Here is a 14,187-nt window from a genome sequence, read left to right as displayed (position 1 = left end):
AGTACATCTATCTTCTCGAAGTACGAATCCATGAAACTTGTGCGCAAAGTTACCGAGGAACAATGCGTCACGACTGAAATTGGTATATCGCATGTTTCCCGTGTAATATATAGTTGCCCGTGTAATGCAAACTGCACGCACGTTGCCCGCGTGTAATATAGACTACGATGCCATATACCGAAGCGATATCGCGACGCTTTTCGACAATTTCGACGGCAATTACGTCCTCTTATGCTTATATTAAGAGACATTAAGAGCAAGTTAAGCAGCCTACCTTCTAGCTCGACGATCTTGCCGGCTCTCTTCAGCGCCTTCACCGCCTCGTCGTGCGTGGCCTCGCGCAGATCCTCGCCGTTCACCGCCAGAATGGCGTCGCCGACGTAAAGCTGCTCGGTAGCGTCCGCCGCCATGCCCTTAAAAATCTTCGAGATGAGAATCGGCATTTTGTTCTCCTTGCCGCCCTTGATCGAAATTCCCAGACCGTTGTTGTCACTTTTGACGACGCGAACAATGCGCTTCTGATTGGCCACCGAATCGGGCACATCCGGATCGTTCAGACTGTCCACATTGTTGTTGTTGATGTTGCCGTTGTTCAGGGTCGCGTTGTTACCGGTCTCGCAGCTCTCGTCGAGCGAAATGCTGAGATAATCGTCCTCCAACGAGACGAACACGCGATACCACTGGCCGCGCACTTGGGTCTCGAGTATACCGGCGCGTCCCGACGCCGAGGACGAGGCGCCCGTGGTCGTGGTGGTCGACGAGGAGGACGACGACGTCGCCGCGGTCACCATCGCGCCGATCCCCATTACTCCCATGGCCGAAGATGTTTGGCCGCTACCACACAGCTCTACCATTTCGATTTCTTCGCAGGCTGTACGCTGCAACATGCAACAATAATCGCACATATACATTTTTTGCCTTTTTATACCTACTCATTTTAAATATTTGTATAGCTATACCTACGGACAAAACTTTATGGCAGCGTATTAAGTGAGAGAGATAGAGAGAGCAAATTAAAAAATAAGAAAATAAATGTCCTTATGAATAAACATCCAGGAAAGCTTTCTATCGTGAGTTATATAAGCGCCCGCGATGAAAATAAAAATGGAACTGGAAATAAATAACTTTGTGCGAATATACACGATTTGTCGCACTAGAGACACATTTTCATGGGAAAACAAGAGATTTGGTAAATCTTCATTTGGGGTGGCAGTGTGGTCTAGTGGTAGAGCGCCAGACTCGTAATCTGAGAAACCGCAGGTTCGAGTCCACTAGAGTCATGAAGCATGGAATGTTTTTCCGATAGCTGATGCGCCCCTCCGTGCAAGATAGACTCTTGTGCGGAGTAAACTGGGCTCCGTCTTTCGGAAAGAGACGTTAAACCGTTGATCCAAAGGGTTAAAGTGAGAGGAGAAGGACAGTATTGGTAGTAGATTGCGAACCCTGGCGGGAATATGCAATAAATTACGAATTTTACAGGAAAATTACAGGTAAATCTTCATTTATTTATCTTATGCCTCGTTCGATTTCCAATGAAAGGCCTCGAGAAAAATGGCAACATATAAAATGGATGCTATAGTGCATCGGCGAATAAATGGCGCCGATACTCGACGACGTGAATAAATCAATTGTACTATATGCCGGCGAAATTCGTAATTTGAAAATAATTGATAGCGGTCGACAGTGACGTGGCAGTGCTCTCTTTGTTTTCCTCCTATATACACCATTATTTCCATCAATCCACTATCGCGCCGCAACAATAGCGTTACCACTGTCCGCGTAAAATGGCGTAGGGGAGCAACGGAAAGCAAATAATTAGAAGAAAATTGCATGCGCTTAAAGTACATGTATATATGTACATATATGTACATGTATATGTATATACAAATATAAATATATACGTATGCACAGTAAAAAATAAAATGTTAATCGTAACATTTTTCAAATGTCTCAGAAAATCCACTCTAAATTTTGAGTTAAAATAACTCATTCATCGTGTGTTACTTGTTGACAAATTAGAAATGTTAATTTATTGACACTATATTTTACATTTATATTTGTTCTTTTAACTTTAAGTATAATTTAAAAATAACTTGTAAAAAATGTCAATATAACATATTTGAATAAACGATAGTTATTTCAACTTAAGAGAAATGTTGTTTTGAACATTTGATTGTAGTAAATTTGATTATTTTGTATATGTCAAAGTTTACGATTATTTGAGAAGATTTACTTTAACTTTTGTTTATGTTAAAATAACTTTAAGGCGTGTTGATTTTTTGAAATAATTATGTTAAAAGAACTCAAAATAATATTCAATTTCTAAATGACATACATAAAGTGTTAAGTTATCACGTTGACATTAATATCTTGGTAACCACAAGAAAATTTTAACATTCGGACGCACGATTTTTTTTATGTGTGGATGTGTGTGATGTGTGCATGTGTTTGTGTACGCGCGCGCGCATGTGTGCACGCGTGAATGTAATAGTTTTTAACTAATTCGCATACACTTTGTTTTTAATTAATTCTGAAAGTTTTAATGAATCCAGGAGAATGATTCGAGGAGAATGTTTGGTTAGAGATCATTAGTTCGTAAAACAAGGAAACTCCGAAATCTGCAAAACAAATGAAATCAAAAATTCATGATTACAAAAAGTTCGGAGTCGCGTTCGAATTTTGAGAACTAAAGCATATGTTTAATGTTTAACCGAGAAAAAAAACAATATCTTTTTTCTAATGCAAAAAAAAATTAGTCAATATTACTAGCTCTTTAATCAGTTTTAAAATCTGGTGAGAGATGAATTTACCATTTATTATCGGGCATTCCGTGTAGGGAGCGATATTTTTGGCAAATGAGTTTTCTCACAAAGTCTCTACAGCTTCCTGAATATGTAGTACCATGCAAAAGTAATGGAATATAGCAATAAGGTGCCATGCGGTAAACGGCAACAACCGCATTTAATACGATATAATATGACGACACGTAGATACGTGGCAAGGTTATAATTAAAGTGTTTGTCTCTGGGAATTAGTCCCGCGCTAGTTCTGCCTTCGTGTGTCGCTTACGTGAAAATGCACGAGATGTCTTTATATCATACACCTAATGTATAGACGTGTAGCACTTAACATCTGGCGCTTTTTGAGGTCATAAATTTGTAATGCGAGTTGAAACAATTTATCAATTAATTCTATGAAGCAAAGATTATGTCAAAACATTTTTATCTATCGAAAATAAAAATCTATAACTTTAACTGCAAAGTAAAATTTAGGTGCAGTCTTAATAATATCCTAGAATATTCAGTTTCGTAATCGTTTTATCCTCGGTTTTGTCCTTAGATTTTTTAAGGCTCAATTTTTTCTTAGGATCTTTTTATTCCCCAAGCCTTTGCTATTTTTTTACTCACTTACCAAGAAAAAATACAGAAACATCAACAATATAGGAATTTTCTTCCTATTGGAGCCTTCCCCTTGAAGCCTCGAATTCTCCTTATATTTCCGATAACAATATTGAATTACAACCTCTCTTGTTGCCATTGACCCAAACTTTGAGAGGCATCGCGTATCACTACACACGGCTTCAGTATTGTGAAAATAAAGATATTTTATAAACTACTACAAGAGAAAGACTTAATACTCCCGTTTAAAGCTAAATTGAAATAACGTAATATGATTATATAAATATGTAAATGAATTTATAACATGTAAATAAGCAATAATATTTCATATAATTTCAATATCTAAATACGGATGTGTGTTATATAAATTACCTAAGATCGAATATTAATATCGGCATGTTAAATATTAAAAATGATTATGGACAATATGGATACGTCGATACCAATTATTATAATCGTATAAAAGTGACCAAAAATAAGAAATTAACGATATTGATATCAAACTGTCCCCTGAATTAAATATTTCCAAAATATCGTAATTCCAAGTTGAATTTACTCTCGCAAAATAAATTTAAAAAACAATCAAACAACTTTCTACATACACACACACAGCTACAAGAGCAAATTATATATTAAACAAATTAGTTACTCCGTCGACTTCGGTATTAAAATATTTCTTCAATTTATTGCTTTCAAAATGTATTACTCTCGAATTTATTACTTACAATTAGTGTTATTTAAAATAATAATGGTAAAAAATAGTGTGTGCCATATGAACATAAAATGCCAACACTTACTAATTACTAAGAATTTTAGCTAATCTTTCAAATTTTTCGAGGTAGTAAATATCATAATAATAATTAGCAAAATTAAAATATCTTATATTCTTTTGAAAAACAACATAAATAACGATGTAAACAAATATAAACAAGCTCTATTATAAATTTCTCTTTTTTATATAAAGTATGTTACATTCATATTGCAGGTTTGATATCATAATAAAATCACCAATCACAATTATTTTATTAATAATACATAAATATATATATACCCCTTTTAAGATATTTAATTATATTTATATATATTGACAGATATAGACTGTCTTGAGTTATAATTTAAATCATTTAATAGCAATTATATATGTTTTTAAGTGTCAAGTACAAATCTGTGTGTAAACATATGAGTTTTAAAAATCAATGTAAAGGCCTTCAAACCTAACACTTTACGATCTTAAATATCCAAGGATTTTAATTTTACTTTGAAAAAATCTAAAAATTTTTAAATTTTATCATGTAGAATTATGAACGTCCAATAAATTCTCGACATATTTTACAAAATAATTAGGTTGCACCAACGTGATCTATCCTAAAAGCCGTTGACAAAATATTTGGCAATATAACATGTAAATAGGCTTTTACCAGTATACGAATAAAAATGTAAAAAGCGTTGCGCAGCGAGCAGACGAGCGACGGGCACCATTTTAACCAAATTGATCCGCGCGAAGTATTAAAATGCGGAAACAGACGTCGCAGCACGGTCGTTTCAGTCGATATATGTGCACGTATATATACGAATGCGGCCAACTGCATCCCCATGCGCGTGTGGAAAGAGCGTGCGACGGTCGAGAGAAAAGGGAGTAGGATAGAAGATTCGGAAAATTTCAATTCGATACTAAATAATAGGGAAATGCATTACGCGCTTGTATTATACCGTGAAAAAATAAACAACATCGCGGAAATGAGGTGTCGAAATGTAGGTCTTTCAACTCTTCTCAAATTACTCGATTCTCAAATTAAACCAGAAAACTCTCGAGATTATGTTAAAAAAGAAGATTTCATTATTCATTTATTTATTCACTCTTTAATCCTTTCTCGCATAAAAACTTCCATGCATTTTTCAATATTGAGTAACAATCTAGTTCAATTGGATGTCTAATAGAACTCTGAAATTTGTTTAATTTTTATATTGCAAATTAAATTGTCTAGCAAAGTCTGTTTGGATAAGAAAATTCTAGTAATTTTTTAATTTATAAAAATGACTATTAACTAAATATTTAAAGCACGTGCAATGTTAATTTCTTTTACACGTGCAGAATTAATTTGTGAAAGTTGTTTATAAATCTTACAAATTATTTTTACAATTATTATTGTGTAATTAAATAAAAGATGCGCTAATAAGTTTATTCAATTTTTTTAAATTTTTATATTGCAAATTAATCTGTCCTTACTAAGTCTAATTGCATAAGAAAATTTTAATGATTTTTTAATTTGAAACTGGCTATTAGCTTAATACTTAAAACACGTGCAACGTAATTTTTTCTTGCGTGCAGAATTAATTTGTGAAAGTTGTTTGTAATATTACAACTTATTATTAAAATTATTATTTAATAAGATTTACACTAAGCTTATTATATAACAAAGATATTTCCGGGTTTCCCATTGTTCCCTTTCTCTTCAAAAATAATTTATATAATAAAATAATAAAATCTATATCCTCCACAGACAATAAATAAAATCGTCGAAACGTTAATTTTTGTCAATAAAATAATCCTATACATTCAACAAAATTAAAGCAAAGCTCATTTTATTTATCTAAAGTTGTCAATCTCTATTCTACATAACATGATTTCGATGATCGTCTGGTAGTCGTTGCAATAGGTACATACACAAAAGTAAACACGAATGTTAAGCAATATTTCCATTCAAAACGGTGGCACATCTCTCTTTTTTCTTCCATCTCTTTCATTCGCATTTTCAGTTACATCCCCAATCCATCCCTGCTCCGTTCTTCTCTTTCTCTTGCACACGCGCACTCATCAGTGGCCATAAACTACTAGTATCCGACGCACGCTGAGGTTATTGGTTTTTCCAAAGGGCTTGACAGTGCCGTATACACGCTACTATATATACGTGTACCTCTATCTTGCAAAGATAAATTTTATTCCTCAAAGAAAAATCTGATATTTTCTTTTAATATTCGCGCAAATTTTCATTAACGGATCTTACATCACTAATATAATCAACGAAGCTTCAGGAAATAATAACAGAAAAAGAAGAGGAAAATCTCGAAGGAGGTTGCCCTTTATTTATTTAAAACATGAAGATTTATTCCATAATAAAGGTAACATCGATTGACACTCTCATCAGTGTCAATCCAATGTGAATCAACTTGAAGAATGTATAAAAATTTCAAAATAGTCTGCTTGTATTTCATTCTATTCGTATATATATCACTTTTTATTTCACTTGCTTTTGTTCTCAAAGAATAAAAAACGCAAAATAATTCAAGAAGATGTTCAGCGTGCCTATATACGAGTATAAAATACTTCAACTGGAAAAAAAACACGTTTCCGAAATAAAATTTGCCTCTCCCTATAGGGTGCATAACCACATATCTACCTGAGCAACGCCGCGTATATACAGAATAATACAGAGCACTTTAAACACAATTTAGGAATAGAAAACATTTAGAAATTCTACAGAAACATTTAAACAAGCATTTCTGTATGTTATTATGCCATATTCAATTTTCATATGCATTTAAATGTAGTCTCGCAACAATGTGCTACGACGCGGAAAGAAAGTATTTTCAAATTCCATGTTTATGTAAATTTCACTCTTTTATCATGTACCACTTTCAGCGCATATGTTAGCCACACAGAGTTGAAAAATAATAATTTTGAAAATAATAACAAAAATAACAAACGTTTAAAACATTTAAACGTTGGATCACATTCTTTACATTTTCTATATAATTTCTCTATATTTTTGAACTCCACAGGAATACAGTATAAATTCCAGATAAACAGATCAATGCTAAAAACTTTATGTACAAATTGAAAAACAAATTAAGTTTACCGCAAAATAATATTCTACCGCAAAAATATTCATAGGAAACGTTCTAAGTTTTATTTTGTTATAAAATTGCAAATTATGTATATATCTTTCGAAAGAATCAATATAATTTTCGCGAATAAATTAAATGCTTTTCCGAAACCTGTGATTAAGTGATAAAACCGGATAAAACACATTATGACTTCAATAACGTAATTCATCCGTATTTTTTTGTGCGTGAATTCCTTCTGCAATTTTTGCAGCGTGTTTTTCACTGCACTCCGCGCATTGTTCCTCTTGGCGAGCGTTCTCGACATTGCCGTTGCTATCAACAGTGAATGAAGAGCCGCGAATAGCGACTGGTTTTACGTGCTCGTCTCCGCTCTAATTCGATTACATCATCCGGTACAATCTCCGTCTACCCAATGCAATGGCGTATTTATAGCCACGCGGATAATCCTTATATATATACGCTTTTCCGCCCTCGTGCGTGTCATTCGCACTTTTCGAAACCCCCTTGTCTCGTCTTAGCGATATACGTGTCACCCTATTACGCGTGACTCCAATCATGTTTCACGAATGATTCCGCCGAATCGATTCGTTTTTACCCAATTTCATGCATCACCAAATTTCACTATCGCATGCCCCTATAAAGCTACTCGCGCTTTCCTATCAGGCAAACTGTTAACTAGACATTGCCGCATGCTTTCCGGCGCATCAAAACTTTTATTTTGTACTTAATTTATTTTTCAATTGTTTGGACGATGTCAAACCGCACAAAATAGATTATCGATATTGTATATGCAAGATGTTTCATGTAAAGCGATACTTTTCAATGTATATAAGCTTATAAAACTATAAAAATGATATATAACTTATATATTTCTCAATATATTGAAAAATGTCTATTATATATTCTATTATTTCCTTCTGAAATTTACATATGCGAACTTCGAATATCTCAACTTAAAAATATAAGGCGAATTTTTTAATTGACGTATTTAGATTTCGCGCTAAAATTACAGATTAAAAAAGTTTCAAACAAAAATTGTATAAATAATAATTCTTTCTTTTACATAAACTGATTTACACAGCCATAGAACAGGCAGATTGAGGTAAGGAATCATCAAAAGATTAGTAATTTACAAGATATTTATATCTTATTTTGACATACTTATATCGTGATTTTCAAATACTCACTTTTCCATTAAAATGTTTGGCCAAGTTTTCACAAAATAACGATTAGAATCGATTAACGACTCTATTTTCATATAGCACAGGTGCAAAAATGTACTTGCAACGTACAACTATATACTTTCCCTTAATGCTTTATATATAATATATTTTCTTTACCTCGATAGATTCGTTTCATTATTTCGTGCGTGCAAAGGTCTCAAGGCAAACGAGAAAAACATTACTTCAAATTAAAACGCACTCGTGTTTCAAAGTATTTACATTTAAAAACATTTAAAATCCATGCCACAGAGTTCTAGACGGTAGTGTGAGGCAAACAAGATACATATATGTCCACATTGCAGTGTATCTACAATTACTTACCGTTTTAAGTGCGTGTATAGGCATATGACTTCTGATGGTAGTAGGCAATAAGAGGCTCGTCGCCTGGCCCGTTTCTCTCTCTCTCTCTCTCTCTCTCTCTCTCTCTCTCTCTCTCTCTCTCTCTCTCTCTCTCTCTCTCTCTCTCTCTCTCTCTCTCTTCTCTCTCGAAACAGTTCTATCGCAGCTATCTTTACCTCTATCCCTTTTTCTCTCTCTTTCCCTCGCTCTCACTCTCGCTCTCTCTTCGTGAATCCCGATCCTGCGTGACGTCCAGCGTGTCGGTACCTCCGTCGCTCTCTCACGTGGCTCACGACACGCGTCACTGCCAGTTGGGCTAATACGATCCTCGATCTGCGCACGAACCAATCATACAACCGCCCGTCGGCTCTCCTTTCAGCAGCCTCGACATGTTTTATCGCTCCTTCTCAGCGATCGCAGTCCTATCCCGATCACCCTATCTGTCCTTCAGTGAGATCGACGTGTGATCCGCCCGATCTGCGAACAGTTCGATCTACGCATCGGTGATTTAGATAACCGAGAGCCCGCGCGTCACCTGTCCGCCAATGTCAGCGGGCGGTGAAAAAGTAGCCGTTCTCGTATAGGATGCTGTATATGGACCAGTCGATTCGTTGTCTCGTCCACAAATGGACACCTATACTCCCGCATGAAACGCGTTTCACTCTCGACCGCCCCGTAGTCGTCTCTCCATTCACTTTCGCTCGCGGGAGCGAACTCCTTCTACGAGAACGCGCGTCGACGACGAATCATCAGAATGCTTGGCTTTTTGATTAAATGCTCCTCCGTACGAATAGATCTCTTTCGGCTCGCCGTAAACTCGAAGATGTTGCAACCTCGTTTTAATCCTTAAACGTTAAAACCTCCGTACGTCGAATTTTTGATCCTTGATTTCTGGAACGGCTTGCTCCGATCGTCATTTCCCAACCTTGGAAATGCTCCAGATTCCAAAGATTCGTGATAATCAGACGATTATGGACGTGATAATCATCAGTCGACTGCGATTGAGTTCTAAGGTAAGATAGCCGCCACCTCGAAAATTTTTATGTCCAAGTTGCGCTGCATTCTGGAGCATCGTCGAGTTTTTGACTTCTCAAACTTGCAGCCCCCTCTCTTCTCTGTCCCTTTATCTCTCTTTATACAGTCAGCAACTGGAATATTGCATTAAATTAGAACTCAAATCCTGATGTTAAACATTTAGAGAGTCGCTCGCTTATAGACAACCAAAACTCAAATCCATTCGTTCTTCAAAACCCTCGGATTATCGAATTTTCCATTATTTCGACGTCCCAGTTTTCAAATCCTTCGAACCTTTAAATTTATAACACTTTCGAAGTTCCGCGAAAACTTTAAGATATTCAAATCTGCACGTTGACACGTCGACTTGCGGTGTATATACGCGCCCGAATTACACCTCACATGAATAACGTAGGGATGAGAAACTTGGAATCTTTGATATAAGACGCCGGGACGCGTCTTTCAAACTCTCGGTTCAAAAATATTTTGACAAACTCCACTTAATTGTTTCTTACGCTCCGACGCACACGATTGGCACAATCAATTTCCCAAAATGACAGGCAGCTCCTCGAGAATTATCACCAATCTCTTTTTTTTTTTTAGAAATCACGGGCAACTTCCTGAAAAACCGAGCGATCCCTCGAAAGCACGGTTATTCCTTCAAAAAGTGCGGATTGACTCGGACAAAGATGCACACATCGATCGTCGCGTACTTGAACGTCTTTCTCTCTCAATCTCTCAATCTCTCTCTCTCTCTCTCTCTCTCTCTCTCTCTCGAGCCGGAGGAGCACGGCAAGCCGAATTTCAAAGGACCCACGCACCACGATGCACGATATATATAAAATTTCACGCCGTTCGATTTACGAAAATGCGCGTTTGAAATTCGAACGCCGTCCGAGATCCGTACAGTCGTTGCGATACGTGACGCGCGACGCTACGCGAGGAGCGACCATATCGGTAGCGCGAGTCGCACGGAAAATCGCGAATATCACCTAACCTCACTCCGCGAGAGCACCAAACCTACTGAACTGAAGGCCTGGGCCTGAAGGCTGAAGGGAGATACAACGCAGTTCGTTCGCCGCCGCGGCCAATGAGCCAACCTGCCCGCGCCCGCCGCGCCGTAGGTGGCGATGACGGGGAACGGTGGGGAGAAGCGCGCCATACGATGACGTCATGTGATCGCGAGAGTGGAATGGCGAGGGTGGCTCGATAGCCGGCGCGCTCTACCTTGCCGACGCGCGCCGTTCGCGAAACCGAATCGCGACACGATGTTCAATTGTATATATCGGAAGAGCTCGAATCTTTGCAGCGAAATTTATTTTTCAGGCGCAAAGTAGAGCCCGCTTCAACCGGATGCGGATGACATCGGTTTCTTTTATATTTTTGTAATTGGCAATCAGGATTGGGCGTTTGCGCGTAAAATATACCTATAGGCTGCGTTCCGATGATATTCACTGCCAGTACTGAAAATCTATAGTTTACGTCGCATGCGCTATAGATTTTTAGTACTGGCGGTAAATATATCGGAACGCAGCTATGTATAGTAATCTACATTGCATTTACATGTATACAATATAAATTGTGTTTAACGTGCGTCATGTAAATAATGAGTAATTAATAATGGATCATCCGGGCATTCATATCAATTCATTTTGTCAGAAATGCCGCAATGTTATATTTTATTTACAAATTGATTTTTAATTAATATTATCCAATTTGGGCACAATTTAAAAAAAAATTTGCTTATTTTTAGTAAATATATTTACTAAAATTAGATTTACTTAATTTAAATAAATAATGTTAAATTGTAAAACTTATTAATTTGACTATAGTAAACTGAAGCATTAAAATCAGAAAATATTTTCTTCTTAAAACGTTTACTTGAATCAAATTCAGGTTTAGTATAGTACAGTGTAATATATATATATATATATATATATATATATATATATATAATTATTGAAATATAGTAAATAAATTTTTAAAATACTAAATCCGAATCTTTTAATTTTAGAAATGGCAATTTAATAAATATTTGCTTAAATTCACGTTTCCAAAATTATAAAAATAATAAATAGAGTACTTTATAAGAAATAAATATTTTCTTTAGTGCAATTTATTACATTTGAGGAAACGTATACTGAAATAAAGTTAATATAATCGACAAAAAAGGAAAGAAATATTTTATTTGTAAGCATTTTTAACTCGACGAAATCCTATAAGTTCGTAACGACGCGCGACGCTGCTAGGTGGCGTATGATGGGGAAACGTTTCTCAAATTTAAAATACATCCAACCATAATATATAAGCAGACCCACTGCGAGGAGAAAACCACAGAGTCCACTATCGTAAGTCGTAAGTGGAAGAATCCCTTCTCTACAAGAGTATTCTTGGCGTTTGGATGCCAATTTAGTATATATGTTTTTAAAAATTTTTTAAAAGTTTTTACTTATAGGTAAAAATATTTTATAGAAAAATTATTTTCTTAAATTAAATAAATATTATTAGAAAATCGCTAACTTATAAAAAATAAGATTCATATCTCTATAAATATTGACTATGTATTGTACAAAATACTTCTTAAAGTTTATAAATTCTTTATTTAATAAGAAAATGCATTTTATTGAAAGTAATAAATATAATTAGAAAAATAGAAAATTACTAATTAGTAAAAAATAAAAAATACATTTTAATAATTATTGACTGTATTGAGTGTATTGCAGTAAATACTTGTTATAATTAATAAATTATTTTCTTTATTAAGGGAATTATGTTTTTTAAATAAGTAAATAAGTTTCTTATTTAAAAAAAATACGTTCACAGTTGTATGCAAACTCGCCATTTACTAAAATTAAGGAAATTTTCTTTTTTTTTAGTGTTTTTTTTTAGTGTAGCCTGTCACGAAAAATTAACAGATTAGCTCAGCGTAAATAATAATATTTTTATATGAATATCATATATCTTTTATATCACTGTACAGTTAATGAATAAATAAATTATTATAATCGAGATACATTTAATTGAACCCTAGTCTAAAGCTATAATTTTTTATTTTTTTTTAGGATTGTTTGTGAAAATAGTTTAAAAAATTAATTATTTAATCAGTCAGTTAATTTATAATAATTTACAGCTTATATTGTTTCGCGTAAACACAATGTAAAAAATTCATGTAGATGTAATCTTGAAATTTACGACACAACTCTGAGTACGTACACAACTGCATACCGCATCATTGTCGATTATAAACCGGGATTATGCCGTAAATTTCAAGATTACATCTACATGGATTATTTACATATTATGCTTACACATATGAACCTTTTTCATGTATACAAGCAGGTAACCAATGTATAATTATTATAAATTGAATATATAGATATTATATTTCAGCTGATTTATATAATAAAAATAACCTTTCATAAGCATCGCGTAAACGTTTCTATATGTTATATATTTTTTAGCTTACCAACATTTTAGTGTTATTTAAAAACTTTTTAGAAACTTTTTGAAACGTTTCTGAAACATTTCTATTGAGTTTTGTGCTATGTGGGATATTATTTCAGCTGATTTATATGTAAACGTTTCAAATGTTACGTTTCTATGTTATGTTTTTTAGATATACTGACGTTTTAGGTTTTAGTGTTATTTAGAACTTTTTGGAAACTGAAATGTTTCTGAAACATTTCTATCGAGTTTTGTGCTATGTGGGAATGTATAGAAACGTTATTATTTATACTGACCCGTGAGCTTTTAAACGATAGAAAGCAATATTGCTTAGTATACACAGTTGCAGTATATTTATTCTTTTTACAAATATAAAATCAAGATCTTTGAAATTATTGTTAATTTTTTGTAGCATCCTAAAAATTGTACCCAAACCAAATTGTAATTGAAAATAAAATTGCAAACAAAACTTCCACTATATTTCCGTTATTTCTGACGAAATATGAATGTTCCATGATAGATTAAGTACTCACTGTTTACCTGAGTTTAACGTGTCACATTGTACATATGCCATATAGATTATTATGTTTTACGTCCAACCCTGATTATAGTATTAAATTGCACACACACAATTGTCGCGTTATCAGCTTCAGTTGTTGTCTTGTTGTTGCATAACACTTTTTTTAATTCTATCAAGTGATACATGATGTAACTGTCTAATGTGGAAGAATAAAATATTGTAAAAAGAGTAATAATATATATGTCATAATATTTTGCAAATTTGATTTAAATATGAGACGGCAAAACTGGAATTTTTAATAAGAGGACTTCTATATAAATTTTCTCGTCATCTTTCAATTAGCATACTGATTATTAAATTTCCAACTTGATACGAATTTTGGTCATGTAAAATTTTTATATAT

General features: G+C 34.3%; 1 protein-coding gene across 2 annotated transcripts in view; it reads right to left on the bottom strand.

Moving 5' to 3' along the window:
* Positions 1 to 10,919, bottom strand: part of Syn1 (Syntrophin-like 1) — a 227,341-nt gene extending 216,422 nt beyond the window's left edge. The window contains exons 1-2 of one of the 2 annotated variants that reach the window (XM_077419600.1): positions 8,789 to 10,919; positions 275 to 878 (exon numbers count right to left, since the gene is read on the bottom strand). In XM_077419600.1, coding sequence (XP_077275726.1) covers positions 275 to 878; positions 8,789 to 8,812 — 628 coding nt within the window. In that variant the 5' untranslated portion in view covers positions 8,813 to 10,919. The remainder of the gene's footprint in view (positions 1 to 274; positions 879 to 8,788) is intronic. The other variant, XM_077419601.1, reaches the window with a different exon arrangement.
* Between the last annotated feature and the right edge of the window lie 3,268 nt (positions 10,920 to 14,187).

This window comes from Temnothorax americanus, unplaced genomic scaffold, assembly GCF_048541705.1.
Source record: "Temnothorax americanus isolate GAGA-0224 unplaced genomic scaffold, ASM4854170v1 Scaffold57, whole genome shotgun sequence".
Taxonomy (NCBI): domain Eukaryota; kingdom Metazoa; phylum Arthropoda; class Insecta; order Hymenoptera; family Formicidae; genus Temnothorax; species Temnothorax americanus.
The sequence above is the reverse complement of the archived record's forward strand: the minus strand, read 5'-3'. Positions and strand labels throughout refer to the sequence as shown.